The 18,240-nt window shown below is 44.0% G+C and overlaps 1 protein-coding gene and 2 long non-coding RNA genes across 9 annotated transcripts in view; 2 read left to right on the top strand and 1 right to left on the bottom strand.

Moving 5' to 3' along the window:
• Positions 1-617: 617 nt before the first annotated feature.
• Positions 618-5,384, top strand: LOC142362429 (uncharacterized). The gene is made up of 3 exons (XR_012765081.1): positions 618-1,048; positions 4,874-4,910; positions 5,296-5,384. It is a non-coding gene; the product is annotated as an uncharacterized LOC142362429 (long non-coding RNA).
• LOC142362428 (uncharacterized) lies at positions 4,849-6,160 on the bottom strand. Of its 4 annotated transcripts, XR_012765078.1 has the most exons (4): positions 6,048-6,160; positions 5,571-5,650; positions 5,354-5,484; positions 4,849-5,159 (listed from the first exon to the last, which is right to left on the bottom strand). It is a non-coding gene; the product is annotated as an uncharacterized LOC142362428 (long non-coding RNA). The 4 variants fall into 4 exon arrangements; XR_012765080.1 differs by lacking the exon at positions 5,571-5,650; XR_012765077.1 differs by lacking the exon at positions 6,048-6,160 and having other exon boundaries at positions 5,571-5,933.
• A 10-nt stretch (positions 6,161-6,170) lies between these two features.
• TLK1 (tousled like kinase 1) overlaps positions 6,171-18,240 on the top strand; it is an 80,483-nt gene continuing 68,413 nt past the window's right edge. The window contains exon 1 of one of the 4 annotated variants that reach the window (XM_075430999.1): positions 6,171-6,307. Coding sequence is in view for 1 of the 4 variants with exons in the window: in XM_075430998.1 (XP_075287113.1) it covers positions 6,925-7,069 (145 nt within the window). In the remaining 3 variants the exon portion in view is untranslated. Of the gene's footprint in view, positions 6,308-6,403; positions 6,481-6,607; positions 6,727-6,810; positions 7,070-18,240 lie in introns of those variants that run through there. The other 3 variants (XM_075431001.1, XM_075431000.1, XM_075430998.1) reach the window with 3 other exon arrangements.

Here is an 18,240-nt window from a genome sequence, read left to right as displayed (position 1 = left end):
TGTGGGGCTGTTATCTTCTTCTTGGAGGACGACAATGTGTCTGGACAGAACCAGAGACAGGACACTGGACTAGGTGGGTGTCACATCAGGTGGAGCAAAGCAGCTCCTCTATTCCCAGCACAGGGGGCATTGTGGAGTGAAGCTGTAGACCAGCTCAGCTGGAGCTGGAAGGGAACAAAGGTGGGCAATCTGCAGATTATAATACTGTCATTCTAGTACCTAATATTTCATCATCTATCAGGCTTATTGTTGATGTTATTTGGCCAAAATTTGAAGACCTTTTTCAACAATTACAAAAAAAAACAAAACAAACTAACACAGCCCTAAACTGGTATGACTTCTGTCTGAAAAAAGCATCAAGACATGCTCCATTGCTATTAGAAACTACATACAGACATGGCTCTCTGCAAACACTGTCTGTCTCTAATGGCTTAAAATCAAAGGCAACAAAATAAGCTCCAGGCAAGACAGATACTTCAGGAAAGAAGATATAAGGTGTAAAGAGAGAGAAATATGAAAGAAGTGTGGAAAAGCATGAGCTTAAAAAAAGATGGAGAGGAAGCCTGACAGATAAGAGGGGTTTGTTTACCTGAGAGCAGCGTTATAAAAGGAATAGTCTGAGTGTAGGAAAAAATTGCAGGGAATAGCAGATAAGTAGATTGCAAGGGATGGGGTAAGAAAAGCAATAGAATAAAATGAAAACAGGCAGGTGGGGGAAAAGAAAGTGAATGGAACATCCATTGGGATGGGGTTTTTCATTTCTTCACCAGGAACATTTAAAACCAAATTACCTTTCATTAAAATGACACACACAAGAAGGGGTTGTAAAAGTGTCCTTAATTCTGGCTGGAATGTAGCTAATAACCTTAGCAGCTAGAGCAGGGAGACTGGAGTCGAGAGGAACATTTCTACGGTAAAAACCCTCCACCATTTATTTTTTGTGTTTGGTTTGAAGGGAAGCTGTTTGCAGGCTTCTTAGAAATTTGGAGTACAAGTAATCATGGCAGAGGTGGATCGCTGAATCTGACTGATGGTGATGATATCAAAGGTATGATAAATGCAGTTTATGACAATTACATGGATGATAAAAATAGATCTGTGCTTACATGGTGTTTGTATCTGTTTCTTGAATGTAGGCTTAATGTGATACCATTTTTTTCATTTTGGCTTCTCTGCATCTTGATATGCTGGTATATTTAGGGAAGATATTTTTGCTAGTATATTATTTATGTATGTTTTTGTTACCTTGCAACTCAGACTTGCTAGCAAGTGCTGTATTAAAAAAATTATAAAGCATGTAGTGCAGTATATGGCTCAGGGAGACAGATCTAATTCAGTGAGCCTCAAAAGTGATTTAATCAAGATCTAAATAACTTTTTCCTACAAAAATATTATTGCTTTAAATCACTTTTAGAAAACTTTAACTAAACTTGAAAATTAATGTTAGTCCAATTGCAAAATTCCTATTTGCTCATAAATAGAAATGCTATGTGAGAATCAGGTGCAGAAGCTGTTACAGTCTGAGATGGTGTTCTGTCACAGCAATGCACTTGCTGTCACAGTCACTTGGCATTTTACCTTGTACTCGTGCCAAAACTGCATTTTGAATCTTCTGAGCTACAGGACACAGACTCAAAAGATTCTAGTCGTCATTCCAGCCCAGACTGGCCAGGAGCACATTGGTCAGATACAGGGAGGATCCATACATGTGCTCAGCTGTGTTAGGACAAGGAAGGACAGAGTGTTTGAGCGACAAACTGCCAGCATTCACCAAGACAGAAACCAATAGTGTCTTCTCCCAAGTTACGTTTTCCCAGAATACTGCATTCCATCTAACCTAGAAATGTCAAAAATACATCATTTTGATGATGAAATAATTTAGGTGTTCTCTACTCAAGCTGCTGTACCAGTATGTCTATTTAGTTACAAGAATATTTTTCTACTATGATCGCTAAATCAGACTGGCTGCTGGTGTTGGCATAGTTATAGGGGGTGTGTATGTCCTGTATATGGGGTACGTAAGCACATGCGTACATGTGTGTGTATATATATATATATGTATAAAGTTCATGTATACTGGCAAATATACAGTGTGGCATACTGTAATAGCTTATGCTTTGAGAAAATACCACTACAGGTCTATTATCCAAAGCGCCAGGATGACAGAGAACTAACAAAGAATTTGAAGCCTTCTTAACAAACAAAAACTAAAGTTTCACTGGCATTGCAAATAATTGATGGTCTAAATCAAAGGACTTGAATATTGCTTACAGAAGAGCATTGCTTGTTTGAGAAAAGAACAGAAACAGGGCTAGGTTGCTCTACTGTCTGTCAAGGAAGGTAACTTGCTCCAAGTCCAAGAAAACACAAGAAGCCTACATATTAAATATTTCTGATTAAATATATGAAAAGGTAAAAAGAAGAGATGTAATACCCTCGTTGGGCGTGTTTTAGAACTCTTAATCAAAAGAAGCAGGTGAAGGAAATAGATACCAAAAGCATCTGAAGCAAACACATTGATGGCCTCTGATTCCTGGCATTTCCATGATCTCTAGCTGACAGAGACTGATTTGAGTTTGGAAGCACGTAGTTTGATACTTTTCCAGGGATGTTGTCATTTGTCATAATTCTGGAAACTCTTGACTTTCATTCTTGGAAGTACAAGCCTGCTAAATCAAGTTCCTCTTCTACCTCTACGTCTTCCAATTGTCCCATGAATTTGAGGCCTGCCTTCTAATTATTGACATAATTAAAAAATGGTCTTATTTAGAACTTCTATGTAAACGACATTATTCATATAATCGGTTACCCGACTTGATCAGTCACCCCTCTCAGGTATTGCAGTATCTTCTGCTTGTATGAAGCCTAAGCCAGCTAATATCAAATTTATTTTGATGGGAAAAAAAGAGAGCTAAGACATTCCCAGTTATTAAGAACATGTATTATTTGATGTTTATTACACATTTTTCATGAGGACACCAAAATGTCTTCGATACCTGTGTGCAGTGAAAGTCTCAGAATAGGGAAGAAACTATAATCTCTCAGTAATTGGTCCCACAATCATACCATATTCTTCCTCAAGAACATCTGGGATAAACTCTGGATTTTACCACATGTAATGTTTGAAATCATGTCTCTTTCTTCTGTAAAGGATGTATGTAAAAGCTTTGAAATTGACATTTGACCTGAGTGCACTGTTATCTTTACAGATGCAATGCAGATACCTCCAGAAACTTGCCCCCGCTGTACTCTTCCTTATTTTCACTATGCAGCCCATCAATCCTTTAAGCCTTTCCTTCGCTATCTGCCCGTTAACTTCTCTTACTTTTCTAAAGATTTAGGGGTAGATTGTGAACTTACTGTGATAAAAGTTTCTTGCACAAATAATTCTGGTGGCAAAGCTGAAAGATCTCACAACTTTAATGTTTTTCAGGATTTTTGTTGCTTGGCTTTTTTTATCTTTGGAATAATGAAATTTCATGATCCTTTTCTATTCTTCAAGTGTCCTTGCTTGATTCGAGGGTTACTACTGTGATAAACCTTTGCTAACTTCCATTTGACACATTCTCATTGGAAAAATAGCACATAGGCATTTCACTCCATTCTGATTGGAATTTTGAGGTCCTTAGCAGCTAGCAAAACTGTATGGTCTTTCTTGGGCTTCGCTTGCCGACAAGGTTTGCCTTGTAGGTAGGTATCTGGCACCTTCATTATTATCCAGTGCAATCCCACTGAAAGGGGACTTCCCCATAGCTACTACCTCAAGTTATGGCTGATGTTGATGATACGCAGAGTTTACATGGGAAACCTTGATAGCAGACTATTCTGCTCCTGAAAACTAGAAGGCAAAGAAAAAGATCTAATATTTATTATATTTTTTAAAAAGAATGAGCAATACTTGTTCAGTACTATTTGAGTTGGATTTAGTTTTTAACATTTTGGGTGGGTGAGACTGAGCTGACGGCGCACCACTGTGAGAGAAAGGTTAGTATCTGACCACTGGGCCATAAAGTTTCATTGCAAAATGAAGGCAGGGCATTGCCAGTGACTCTGAACAGCATTATGCACATTTATGAGGCTATGTAGTAAGGGGATTCTTCTAGAAGACGTTTGAAAATTTCTGTAAGGTATTAGCAAAGAAGTTCTTCTCTCCTACTGTGCTACTATTAAACCGGTAACTGAAGTAATGTGGTTTTACAAATAAAGGGATACCTTAAAATCAGTGTCAGCTCTAACACATCAGGAAAGTAGGTTTTCTGTGAACTACAGTGGGGAAATATACCAGCTCTACGTATTTGAAAGTTATCTAGATAATTCTGCTTTCAATCTATATCAACAGCTCAAAAAACAAAGGGATATAGCTCTGCTGGATTAGAAAAAGTAGACCCCAGCCTGTATTTCGCAGCAGGTACCCATTTCTGCCAAGCAACAGGTGGTGTGTTTAATCGGTGCCGTGGTGGGGAGTCCTGCAGTAGGTGCCCACTCCTGGTCCCTCAGTGCGCAGCCTTCTAACACATGACGAGGTATTTCAAAGATCCGATTATTTTTCGTAGTGTTAATTTATGACAGTTTAAAAGGCATCTTGGAATTTTTAGAATATTTAAATGGCATGTCTGATTGATAGAAGAACTAACGAATGGGATATTGCTCTTCATATCCTGTTCCCCCAAACAAAGTGACTGATGCTTTATTTAAACAAGGAGCCCCAGTCGGATCGGTGGAGTGACTTGTGGGCAACAGCTCGTAAGCAAAAGTGGCAGAAAGAATGCTTGTTTGTGTTATGTTTTTCTCAGGGTAGCAGAGGTTTGTGTTAAGTGGATGCAAATGAGTATAACCAAAGAGACTGAATTTCTTATTGCTTCTTACTTCGCAGATATCGCTGCACCAGGCTATACTCATCAGGAAATGAGGTACGCATTCACTTCTGCTGTCGTATGAATTGTGGGATTATGAATATGTTTTGGTTTTAACCTTGCAAGAAGTTTCTATGCCAGCTGTGAAATATTAGTATTGCAAAGTGAACTAGCATTGGTTTACTTCATGCCCAAGTACTAGTAATTTCATGGTGCAATTTGCTTGGGTCAAGCCCGAGAAGTCTTCTCTACGATTGAGTCCCTAAAAACAAGGAAGTCTTGGTTGAAGGATCAGATCACTTCTCTCTGCCAAAAAAAATGTATAGCTGTTACTAAATATATTGTCCTGGAACAGACTTACTCAGCAAGTAAACATACTAATTTTTACCTCAAGTTAATAACAAATTGCTAAGAAATTTGCAGCTATGCTGTATACTTGTAGGAGGTGAAGATCTTGGATAACCTGACAGCTGTCACTGAAGCGACAGAATTGGTCATACCTGTGTTGTGCACGGATCTGCAGCCCCACGTCAGCAATCTATTCCTGCCATTCTCGAGCAGAGGGGAAAGTAGGTTAGTGGATGGCCGGGGTGTCTCCACACAGCAACCACAAAGCGAGCGGCATGCCTGGCTGATTAATATACATATTTATATATGCAGAATGCAATATATCTGCAAGCTATAGTATTTTTTAAGTAATCAAAGTCATTGTCATACTTAGGTTGCACTCATAAATTAAAAGGCTTTGTTCCAGAACCGACTTTGCTACGTATCTCACGCTCTCAGTGACGACTATGCTAGTTTTAAGGAAGGAAAAAATGAAAATTGGGGTTAGACTCGGCCGTGCCTGCGCTTCGGTCTAACTCCAGGCAGAGAGCTCTGTTTTGAAAGACGCCCGGGCGCAGGCTGCGTTGGGAGAGGCGGGAGAGGGGCGCTGGGGCCTGGCGCGCGGCTCCGGCCCGGGGTCCGCCTCGTCCCTCGGGAGCTGCCGCTTCGCGGCGAGGCCGGCGATGGCTGGCGAGGGAGCAACGCCTCCTCCCGCCGGACAGCGGCTTCTCCCGGCTCCCCTCCGCCACCGGCCGCTGCGGAGAAAAGAACAACACCCGAGACCCGGCAGAGCCGCCTCAGCCCCGGGAGGAACAGCTGCAAACACAGCGTTCGTTACCCGGGCCCGCCGGTACCGCCCGCACTCACCGCAGCAGCGGGCTGAGCTCGCCCCGCACGGTCCCACGCCGGGGTGGTGCCGGCTGGCGCGGCCCCGCCGCGTACCGGCTCCACTCCCGCCTCCGTGCTGGTCGCCGCGCCTTCCCCCGCGCCCCGCCATGGCGGGAAGGCGCGGCGACCAGCACGGAGGCTCCGGCGCGGGCGGACCGGGAGACCTGGAGGGAGAAAAGCGCCGCGGCCTCGGGGGAGCCACCTCCGGCCCCGCCGCGGCGGTCTGCGGAGCGCGGAAGGTGCGGGGGGGGGGGTAAGCGAGGAGGGAGGTCCCCGCCGCGGGACGGTGTGCGTGGGGAAGGGGTGGGTGGCAGCGTGTCTGCCGGCAAGCGGCTGCGGGACAGGGGCCAGCAGCGGCCATGGAGGCAGGAGGCGGCCGCAGGGGTCAGGCCGCGGCGGGGGCGCGGGGCAGGTGCGTGCGCGGGGGGGGGGGGGGGGGGGGGGGCGCCGCTCCCCGCCCCTGGGCGGCTCCGGCGCGGCGGGGCTCGGCTGGGCTCGGCGCGGCTCGGCTGGGCTCTGCCGCTCGCTCGGCTCGCGATCGTCTTTGCGCATGACCCCTCCCCGCCTGCGCCCTCCCCTCCCCGGCGGCGGCGGCGGAGGGGAAGGTTAGGCTCAGACACAGGCGGCTGCTCGGCGGCGGCGGCGACGCAGTGCAGAGGTGCGGGCAGGTTGCGCCGGCCCCGCGCCCGGTCTCTCTCCGCGCCCCGCCTGCCTCCGGAGCCCGCTCCCCGCCGGCGGCCTCCCCGCGCCGGTGTCGGGCCGGCCCCCCGGCCATGAGCGCGGCGCTGGGTGTCCCCCCGCCGCGCCGCCTCTCCCGCCGCCCCCGGCGGCTGCCGGGCTCCAGGAAAGTAGCTTGATGAGTGTCCAAAGTAGCAGTGGAAGTTTGGAGGGGCCGCCATCTTGGTCCCGGCTCTCCACGTCCCCACCGAGCCTGCAGGGCTGCTCGGCGGCGGCGGCCTCCCAGCTCCACGGCGCGCCGCCCGGCAAGCCGCCCAAGGAAGGTAACCAGCGCGCCGCGGGGCTGCGCGGGGGGCCCGGCCCTCGGGGAGGGGCCCGGCAGCCGCCGCCGGAGGCCGGTCCCGGGCTGGCGGGGAGCGGCGGCGGGAGAGGCTGGTGCGCCCGGCGGCGGCGGTGCGGGGTCAGCGCTGGGCCCGGTGGCGGCAAGGGGAGCCTCGGGCGCTGGGCGAGCGGGGCCCCGCCGCTCCTCAGCGCGGCAGCGCCTCGTTGTTCCCCCCGCCATCGCCACCCCGCCGCCGGGCCGCGGAGGGGGATCGGACGCGCTCCCTCCGCTCCTGGGCCGCCGCTCGCCTCTGCGCCCCGACGGCTCTCCCCGAAATCGGTTCCCCTCCGCCAGCGGCAAAGTAAAAGTGCCGCGCCGGAGGATGCGGCCGTCGCTGCTGGAGGGAGGGAGCGAGCCGGGCTCTTTTGGCATCATGGAGGTGGGGAGGAGAGAGGGCCGGGGGAGGCGGCCGCGGGGGCGGCGGGTGGTGCGGCCCGGAGTGACAGGGCGCCTCACGGCCACCGCCGAATGACTGCAACTTTCTCCTGTCCTCCATCACGCCTCGGATGATAATGTTTTTCTCCTCCCTCCCCTGCTCCTCCCCTCTTGTGTTACACCGACAGCGACAGCAGGGTGTTGTGGGTGTTTGCGGGGAGTATCTGTGTGAAGGTTATGAGCAAACAAGTCCCTTCGCCGTTCCCTTTCGGGTATTGTCTGGTTTTCCTCCTTGCGCTGAAGTGTGTTGCCACAAGATGTAGCAGTTATACAGCCAGTGAATTGCTCGGTGCGTTTGCCTGCAGTAACGGCTCGCTGAACGCCGGGTAGTGGCGGAGGAGAACTTTTATACGCGGGTCCTCGCGTACCGAGCGGTTGTAGAATTTTACTTCATTTGCCCCAGTTTGGTGAATACCTTGTAGCGTTTCTTGTCATGCCTGCAAAACGTCATCGCCCAAGCAGGGACCTTGATAACTTGAAATCGAATAGTAGTGAAAATGGGGAGTCTTTGTTTTTTGGGTCTTCCTGTAGCTGCTTGCTTGCTAGCTTTTTGGGGGTGGGGTGGGGTGGGGTGGGGGGGGTGGCTGGTAAACCATGTAAGGACTTGGCAACAGGGATTCGACATCCTGAAAGCCTGTAACGCGGTCTGCCTTTCTCCATTTTCCACGCCGGTAGTTGTCAGACTTGTATCACTTCGTGTCACTTTTGCACACGCTCCTGCAGGCAGATTGACATGAAGTGCTCTAGAAAATACCTGGAAGGGAATTATGGTATATGTTAAAGATGCCGAGTAAAGTGGCAGGCATTTTGTGTGCCTCTTCTCTGGGAAACCGAAGCTCTTAGAAAAACAACCACCACCGGTCAAATAGGTAGTTTAAGTTTGTCAAGAGTAGGTTTCTTCAGTGTTGCAACACTTGTTATGAATATGCATGCATATAATATTCACACAGAGTGTATATGTGAGGTATTTTGGCATGTATTTCAGATACAGGATATACAAGCCTGAAATGGTTATTGCAGCACAACTTATATATCTGTTTCAAAGAAAAATGGTGTTCCTTGAGTGCCTCTATTTAGACAAGGAAAGATTTTTTGTGAATTTAGTTTTTAACGTGATGCTGCTTTTTACTTTTACCTTGTTTATGACTCATGCTGTTGGATTTTTCTGGGTACTGTAATTTACGTCCTGTAATACAGATTCAGGGGTTACAGAGCAATCACAGCCCCGGTGTTTGCTTCGCACTACAATGTGCTGTATTTGCACCGCATTCCTGGGTCGTGATAATTGTACATCCTCTCTAGGTAGTTCTGTTTGAAAATCAGTCAGCCATGCTTGGGTTTATATTTTGCATTCGTGCTTGTGGGGTGTTATCAGCACACCTTACTTTACGTATGGACATTTTACAGTGAAGTATCTTGCCTGAAAGTAATGGGCCCTGAAATGCAAACATGTCAGTATGTTCATAGGCAGTGGCTTGTATACGTGAGGGAGTGATGTTGCCTCAAACTAATAAGCAGGCCGTATTTGCGGTGCAGTGTTTTGATAGGAGTCTGTGCTCTCATCGATTCTGAGCTTGTGATACCTTGTGATGTTAACCGAGGTTGCGAGCTTTGGAGCAGCGCACAAGGCTGCCGGCCCACGCTGGGTCAGAGCTGCGTCGCTGCTGATGCCCGTGCCAGTTTTGAGTGGGTAATATTTTCAGATATGGTGCATTTGGCCCTTGGGCTGGGCTGTTGGCCCATCCTGGCCTTCTCGTTTGTGGATTCAGATCCCTTTGGCTGGTTCTGGTGACAGTGAGGACCATGTTGCCTTCAGATGCGCAGGCCATCACTGAGTGCATCACGTGTGCTGTGGTTTATCCGACCTTACCTGTCATTCACTGTGGAAGTCTGGCGTTAGCCCGCATCTCTCATGTGGGCCTTTAAAGGTTCTGATTTGTTAAGAACAGAAACCCCCAGCACCTTGATTTAGGAAGTCCTAAAAATATTCTCTGAACTTCTAATATGGAGAAAGCAACAACAAAAGCTCTGGCACGTATAACTTCTGCACTAACTTGGTTTGTTGTTTCTTTTAAATGCAATGCCATGTCAATATAAAAAAGGGACTACTTGGGAAATACAGGTGAAATTAAAGAGAATAATTAATGTTTTTTGAAATGAACTACAGCATTGCAGCAACATTTTTGACTGGATGTTGTCTTCTATATCGTGACTTACAGGGGCATCGTGGCTTACCTGTATATATTTGAATTCACGTTTTGAGGTTTAAAAATGAAGGGACTGGGGTCGACTCAAATGCAATTGCATCTGTGCACTTCTATTGTACCAGAACTGTCTCTTGTTTGCATTTCAGTATAGCTTGTAAATGTCTGCAGTTGTGTCGATTGTTTTATATGCCAATAAGGTACGTGTGGGATATGTGGTCACTTACTCAAGAGCCCTGCAGTAGGTGTTTTCAGGAATTTAGAAGGGCTGTTATACAGTATTATTTTACATACAGTACGTGATTGTGAGGCTAAATCTTGTGCTGCAGCTCACATAATTGCAATCCTGCAACTTCATGTTTGAAGTTTCTTGACTTTTGACTGCTTTATGCATGTGACTGGTAAGACCAAAGCACAGAGCTGGAAAGTGTGGTTGATTTTGTAAATGGGGGATGTTCTGGCCATTGCTGACAAAGCAGAGACAGAGATTTTTGGGAGATACATGGAAGTGTCTTGGAGTAGCTTCTCTTTTGAGGTTGGGGGCAGTGTCACAGTGTCTCGTAGTCAAGCGTGATGTGTTGCAAGTTATTTTGTTATGTGTGCTGTTGGCTTAGAAGGCTTTACTAAAAGCAAAACATAATGCCAAACACAACTTTGAATTACCACAGCAGGAATGTGAATTTCAGTTTTCAAATTTGAGCCCAAATGAACGTATGATGACAAAATGGTAAATAAACTCATCACATGTATTTGATACTCTTTGAGAACTAATGTTGTAGGTGTAGCAAATTTTGTTGGTGACTTTTTTTTTTGATAAATGTATATTATTTGTATTTGTTGTTACCTAAAATGTGATGATAGTTGTCCGTCTGAGCATAAAGGTACAGTTTATTTCCTCCTTAAGTTTCCAGTCTAGAAAATGTTTCTAGATGCCAGGTTGTGTCACATTTGCTACATACAGTATATTAGTCCATGAACATGAGAGCTACCTGATCTTACTACAACTTCCAGGGTTATTTTTTTTTTCTGTTGTTTGCTTCTAGTGTGAAAACTCAGCTGCTCTGTCTGCTTAACCAAGGAGTTCTCAGTAAGTTTGTTGTTTTTTGTCATTCAACTGTATACTGGGAATTTTTTGGATTTGGCTGGTTTGTGTGTGAACAGAGAAGAGCAGGAACACTTTGCATTTAAATATGATGGTATTTTTTTACTTAGGATGAGCACAGCGATCACAGAAGTTTATTTAGGCTGGCTGTAGCATGAGCAGGTGTTGTGTAAGACTTTATGTTGTTCCGCTGATATGCACAGATTCTAGCTTGTGATGTTATTGCTGGGTTTGTTGCAGGTGTGTTTCTCATGGTGAGCTGATGCTCATGCCAAATTCTGATGAGATTTTATAGCGTGCCCAAGTGAGAAATGGGAAGAGATGACCTTTTTTTTTTAATGCAGGCCCTTGTTTGAATCTGGTTTTCTAAAAGGCAAGTGCTGCAGAGAATAGAACAAATTAGTACTTGGATGATTGTTTTGTTTTAATTCTCCCTTGACTTGCCTAGAATGGAATTTCCCATTAACCTGTTCCATTTCAAATGGAGAGAGAATCAATGTATTTGAGGACAGGCTATATTTATTTATTATTATCTCCATTAAAATAAAAAGCTCGTTATTTCTCACATTCTTTTTTCCGTTATACATTTTTTGTCTTGTTTGCTTTTTCTTTCAGCAAGTAAATTTTTTTTCTTCAGCAAGCTGAAGTAAACTTGCTTATTAGTAATAACTTGGTCTGCAATTAGTCTTGACATTTCTTTGGATTTTCTTAGAGCCTGTTAGTGTGAAATGATTGCAAAATAGTGTTGGGACTCCTGGGAAAGGCTACTGTGTATTCGTGCATCACGGTCCAAGTTAGGTCTATAGAATTTTGCTACCTGAAGAATGGAGTTGTGGAAATATGACAGGCCAAATAATCCTTTATGCTTTCTTGATACAAGGTTGTGTTTTGAAGTAGTACTTGCTCCCAATCCGAATTGCTTGCCTCCATGCTGAGTTATTTTACACAAGAAAATGCTGAAGTTAGTAAATTGTGTTTATGGAGTAGAGTATTTCCTGAACTGTAGCTCCCCTAAAACCTAAAAGCACACAAGGAGGGCGAAGAAAAGCTTTGTTTTTATGAACTTATTTCTGTTTGGCTTGGTGTGTTTCAGCTGTAAAAGAGGAAAAGGGAAACTTGGTTTGCCATATTGCTCCAAGTGGGGGGAAGGTGGGTAGAGGAGGAAGACTTGGTCAGGGTTTCTGTGGAGAATGCCGGTGCTTGGTTGTGATCACTGGCGAGCAGTTAAACAGAAGCTGGCCGCCATAACAGAACCCAGTTTCTCAGGTGGGTTTGCAAGTGGAAAACTTCCAGTGGTTGCTGAAGAGAACAAGGGACGAGTACTGCAACTTTATGTTCAGTACTTAAGGGTCAAGTTTGGTAGCAGCAGAGAAGGGTTGGTGAGCAGAGGTGGTGTTTTGGATCCCACATTTCCCTTCATTTGACTCAGTCCTTATTGAGATGCTCTGTTTGGGATAGAAACTAAGGGTCTGCTTCCTTCCCAGGCACCTTCTCTCTGGAGGTCTTACTGCTTTCTTCCGTTCCTGAGCAGAGTGCCAGGGTATGCCAGCAGGAAAATCCTGGCAACCAGCCTTTCCCTGGGGAGGATGCAGCAGGTGGCGGGAACATGAATGCTTGTAAGCGTGCATTGACCTCAGTCAAACTTTGTCCCAGAAGAGGGGAACAGAAGGGCATAAGTCAGATTGGACGTGCTGAAGATTGACGGGGGAAGGCTGGGGCTGTGCAAGCCTTTGGGGGTGGGTCCATGCTGGAGGGATTGACTGAAGTCAGAGTGATTATATTAGTAATTTTAATCATGACTTAAATCAGCAAGCAGGAAATCCTGATTAAATAATTGTTTTTAATTTTATTTTGCATTTGTGCTTAATTATTTTTCCTAAAGAAAAGTTGATTCTAATTGGTCTAATTTGATCATGGCTCTTGCTAGGCAGGAGGGTACGCATCTATATGCATTTATTTAAGCAGTTATGCAGCTCAGATTCTTAATGTTTAAGAAACATAATTCCCCATGCTTTAGACAGCTTTTAGCTAACTTTATTAGCTAAATAAAATGAATCCTAATTGTGCTAGATACATAAGAAGAAACAAATATATCCGAATGTGCTTTGCATTTAAACCCGATTAAGTAGAATTGTCTCTAGGTTGTGAAATGAGTCAGTTATTTCTGGTTACCGCACCTTGCAAGATTTGGAGTTAATAGATCAAATCTAGTCACCGTTCCTTCTTGTTCATCATTTGGAAAAGAAAGCTAGGCTCCCCTGCTTTCTGGGTTGTCAGTTGCTCTTTGGCAGTTCTCAGTGAGCCAACTGTTGAAGTGGTTGAACAAACAAAAATGGCAGAAGCGGCTGCTGGCAAAAGCCGGGCGAGTGCTTCAGAGCTCCTGTTTGGGCGGCTCATGGCAGCTTCCAGTGATGTGATGCTTTGGCTGCCAGCAGGGCATTAAAGTTTATGTCGTTTGAATGTATTTTTTTCCCTTGTATGAATTTAATAGATCATAAACTTTAAACCTCACCGTAGATTCTTATTGCTCTGAGTTTAGCTCAAACGTTTAATGCTAGAGCGTATTTTTAAAATACGCAAATAAGAAAAATTATCCACCCTGTGTTCAGAAGGCTTTTTTGGCTTCAGCTGGAGAGGCTCTGAGGCCGACAAGTGTCCTCCAAGGATTTAGAGGGAAAGCTAGGGGTTGCTGGATGATTACACAACTGTGACGGGAATCTGGTCGCTTTGGAATGGGAAACTGAATTTACTGGAGCTTTTACGTGGAACTGAATGTCACAGAGAGGGTCAGTATTCCCTGGGACCACCTCCGCTTGCTGAGAGGTGGCAGCAGGAGCGTTCAGCAGTGTAGCTTGCCTCATCATATCTGCACAGTTTTAAGTGGGTGGAAACTTAAAGGCTGCGGTGCTTCCTTTATGAAGTCCTTAAGAACAAAGCACTCTGCACTTCAGATTTTAAGAGATGAGGACGGTGGTAAGTAACTCCAGAGTGCCTTTTACAGGAAATGAAGCCTGACAGTAATTACTTGGAGGTTGGCAAGTACTGGATTCTCTTTCTTTGGACTTCTCATACAGCCATACCTTAAAAAGAAAAGGAAGAAAAGTACCTTTTTTGAGGAATAGCAGGAAATGTTGATGCTTTCAGAAAAATCCATTGTATGATGTCACATACACCTAACCTTTTAGATACTTGATTTTATGACTGTACCTTGAGCTCAAAGCATATGAATGCTTTAGGCACTGTGTTCTGCAGCTGTAGCTTCTGGTGGATTGCAATTTTTTATTTTTTTAGTAAGTAACAGAACCTCTGAACTATATGCATAACAGCAACAAATTGGAAAATAGTATTAAATATACAGATAAATATTTAAGTTGCTTTTCAGAAAGCCTGAAAGAATATAATGTAGATTCTGGTCTTCACTTAGTGGGTCTCTGATGCCCTTGGGATCACACAGCTTGAAGAGCAAAGACGTTTGCTATTTCTCTTCTCCACCACTGAACTCTTAGGCCTCTTGATTCTGTGGAGACAAAATCTGATGATGCTACAGGTAGGATTTCTAATACTGTAATACTTCTTTCTTTCACTCCTGTAGCTTAGGTTAATCAGGCCTGTACACTGCATAGCTGTATTTGTTAAGTATTGTTTTTTCCTAGTTAATGCTGCTTTCTCATAGGTTCCATAGTTTTGTGCCAAATTTTGCAGCTGTACTTCAGCCAATGCTTTTTTGTGTGTGTGTGTGCGCGCGCCCTAATACCCTTTTTCTGGCTAGTTTGGTCCTCAGGGAGGTTGCGGTCTTTGCTATTTTTTAGCTTATTCATTGTAAAAGGGGTGAGAGTAGTGTCCTTTAGTAAGTCGATATTTCCATTATAAAGCAATTGAAAAGAAAATCCACACTTTATTAATATTCTCTTTAACAGCAGTAGAAACATGTATTTTTAAATTACTATATATGTAATGATAATTTAAAATATGTTAATTTGTTTAGACAGGACATTTTTATTTGTTGACACTGGTGACTTACAGCAAGCTTTATGTTCTTCTAAGTAATACCTTTGTAAAGACCAACTGTATTTGCACATACAAGGTTGTCATGAAACCAGTTCTCTTAATAAACATGTTGTTTGTATGTTGAAAAATAGAGTAACTTTGAAATAGCTCTGTTCTTTTATGTTTTACAAATATTATGTTAGGTTATGTAGGAAAAGTTTTGAAGGTATTGTGCTGGAGGTCTTAATTTATTGGCAAATTCCTTTAGTTGTGATGGGTGAGGATCTGTTTTTAACAGTTCTGTTAAAATTTGCATTAAAAGATGTATCAGAAGTTTTGAAACTTTTAAAGTCCTTTGTTATAGCTAACGTTTATGCAGGAAAGCGTCTTTCTTCCCTTTCCCAGCCCTTTTTCCCCGGTATGTTGCCTTCATCAGCCAGGTGAGAACTTACACTGTGGTGAGAAGATTGGTGGTGGTTCAGGTGATGTGATTGTCTTTGTAAAGTAAATTTTTTTTGTTTTGTTTTATTGTGGTAGTAATGATTATGTATTATTAAGAGTAGGTTTATCCATTTTAGTCACTTGTTTTTTTGTTTATTTTTTGTTTCTTTTGTAAGTCAGTTATTCCTTGAGCTGGCTGTTGTTTGGGAATGGTTGCTGTGTCTTTGGTATGTTTTAGAAACTTTTATTAGTGTTGCGTTTTAGTTTCAGCAGTTCTATTCACAGTACTGAACTATGGTAAAAGGCGATCTTGCATATTTTCTACAAGTTTTGAAATTGAATAAAGTAGTGTAATTCTTGTTATAGTACCTTTGTATTTAATGTTCTGAAGGACCATTGTGAGGAGTGGACTTTTCATGTTTTAAAGTTACTGTAGGATACAAATAGAAGTAATTCCTGAAGATGCAGGTTTAGAATTTTTAAATGAGATACAAAAAGCACTTTTTGTTGTGCATATTATTGCCTCAGTATGCAATTGCTTTTTGTGAAGTTCATTGCTTGTTTAATTTACCTCTGCTTATATAATCAGGTTGCATATTACCTCTTTGTAATTAAATTGTATTATTAAATGATTGTGATATTAATAATGCCTAAGAGGGGTAGCACCAGTATTCAGACTGTGAAAGGGAAATATCATGGTCTTTGCTTCCTTGTTAGATTGTATTTTGCATTCTGCACCCAATTTTTTTTTTTTCAGTCCCTTGCTTGATACATGCTGTCACGTCCAGAACATCCAAGTGGTTAGTACTAAGGAAGAGGCAATTTTATATATCGTGCATGTACACACTTACATATACACAAAAATGCGTGTGTGAAGTCTTGATGAGCTGTCTGTTCAGTCATTAGGAATACTAATGTTGTTGTTAGGACCCCCGTCCCCCACAGCAGTCTCATAAACAAGCTAAGCTTACACGAAAACTTCAGTTGCTTTTTAGTAAGTGTTCTAAATTCCTGTAGTCTTTTATTACATACTTTTTTAGAAAATTTGTTTCATTTTTTCGAGTGTGTAATTTTGTTAAACCTGCTGATGAGGATTGCAGATGATACAAAACTTGGCTGCTAGATCAATAGTGCTGGTTTTGCCATATCTTGGCTTCCAGCTTTTTGTATTGCTGTTTGCTTTTAAACAGAAGAATAGAAACATGTAGAGTTCACAAAAAAAGCAGAGCCTTTTTGTGTATTAGATTATATATTAATATTGTATTGCTTGTAATTTTCTCCTTATTTGTTACACTTGCAACATATATCATAATTTGGGAATGAAATATTGAAGCTATGACAACAAAATAATTTCCAGTAAATGACCTTAATAGTGATTTTTTTTTTTTCCTCCCCCCTCTGTGTCGTGTGATTGAAAGTTGACCTGATTTGTTCTCCTGGCTAAATCGCAATGTGCTGTTCTCTGTGAGCCTTTCACTTGTTTTTCTCTTCTAGAGAAGTGCAAACAACAGGCACCAGTCTCTGCCAACATCTGACACCATCTTCCTGCTGTTTTTCTTAAATCTTTCTTTTTCTTGAAGTTTGTTCATACAAAAAGAGAGAGAGAACCTGCTATTTTTACTTTTTTTTAGTCACTTTTGTGGCTTTGAAATCCCAGCTTTCTAAGGGAAGCAAGCGGTGAGGCAGCAGTAGCAGTGCTTGTCGGAAGCCGCAGGATTTGGCGGTGGGCCGCCATCCCTGTGGCCCTCCGGGTGGGCTGTGTGCTCTCTCCTAGACCAGATCCCTTGGCCTGCCTCCTCCCACCGCTGGTTTCCCTTCCTCACTGGTGCTGGGCCGCAAGGGTGACCACCAGCCTTGTCCTGCTCCTCTGCTTCCCCTGTGCTTCTCTAAACTGTCATTTTCCTCCTCAAATTGCGGTCCCCCTGCTCAGCTTTCATTTGTACATGCTGTTGATTTTGCTGGAGGGAGGGTAGTCTGTGATAAAGGGAGTGGGTTGATGCGGTAAAGCAGGAACCTCTGGACGTTCAAGCGTCAACCGCCAGCGCTCAGCTGGAGGTGCACATGGTGACACAGTAGCCAGGAATCTCCCCTCTGGTGTTGCACAGCAGGTCACCGTGCTGGAGCTTTCCTGCTGTAGTGCCAGCAGCAGTGGCGAGTGCTTTGCACAGTTAGGGGTTCACAGCTGCAGGTGCCTGTGTCTAGAAGGGCTGGAGAGGAATGTTGGTTTATCTTGGGTGTCAAAATTCTGCTTGACCACCAGGTACCACTTGAGAAAAGGTGAAATCCAATTTTAAGATGTTTGTAGATAGAAGTCCAAATGAGGGATTTTTGGGGAACAACAGATTTTGTTAGTATTTTTTCAGTCTTTAACAATGGAAATTCCTCAGGTTTTTTAGGTTGAAGTCAAGACAAGTCATTACAATTGCTTTTTATTACATCCGTTGAGTCATTGAATCTATTGGGTTTGTTGCATGAATGATCCAAAGATATTGAGCAGAAGAGTTTAGTTCTCTGAAATGACACATTTTTAGTGTGAGTTCTCTCGTTTGGTAAATAATCATGTTAGAATCATAGAATGATTTGGGTTGGAAGGGACCTGACCTTAAAGATCACCTAGTACCAACCACCCTGCCATGGGCAGGAACACCTTCCACTGGACCAGGTTGCTCAAAGCCCCATCTAGTCTGGCCTTGAAGACGTAGCATGAAGTACTCGCAGAACAATATTTTGTTAGGTAAAAGCAGTAAATGAAAATAGTGAATTAGTGACTTAGAGACTAAACTGATTTTTTGCTAACAGTTACGTCAAAACCTGCATGGTGTACCTGGTCATTTGTCTGTGCCACCTCATGTTTAGGAGTTTTCCCCTGTGTGGACTTCATCACGTGTGCATATTAGCCGTGGCAGCGTGGTGTCTGCAGCAGCCGCGGCCGCCACCTCCGGG

The sequence above is a fragment of the Opisthocomus hoazin genome, chromosome 9, assembly GCF_030867145.1.
Source record: "Opisthocomus hoazin isolate bOpiHoa1 chromosome 9, bOpiHoa1.hap1, whole genome shotgun sequence".
NCBI lineage: Eukaryota > Metazoa > Chordata > Aves > Opisthocomiformes > Opisthocomidae > Opisthocomus > Opisthocomus hoazin.
Note: the sequence above shows the minus strand (reverse complement) of the source record. Positions and strands in the feature narration are given on the sequence as shown.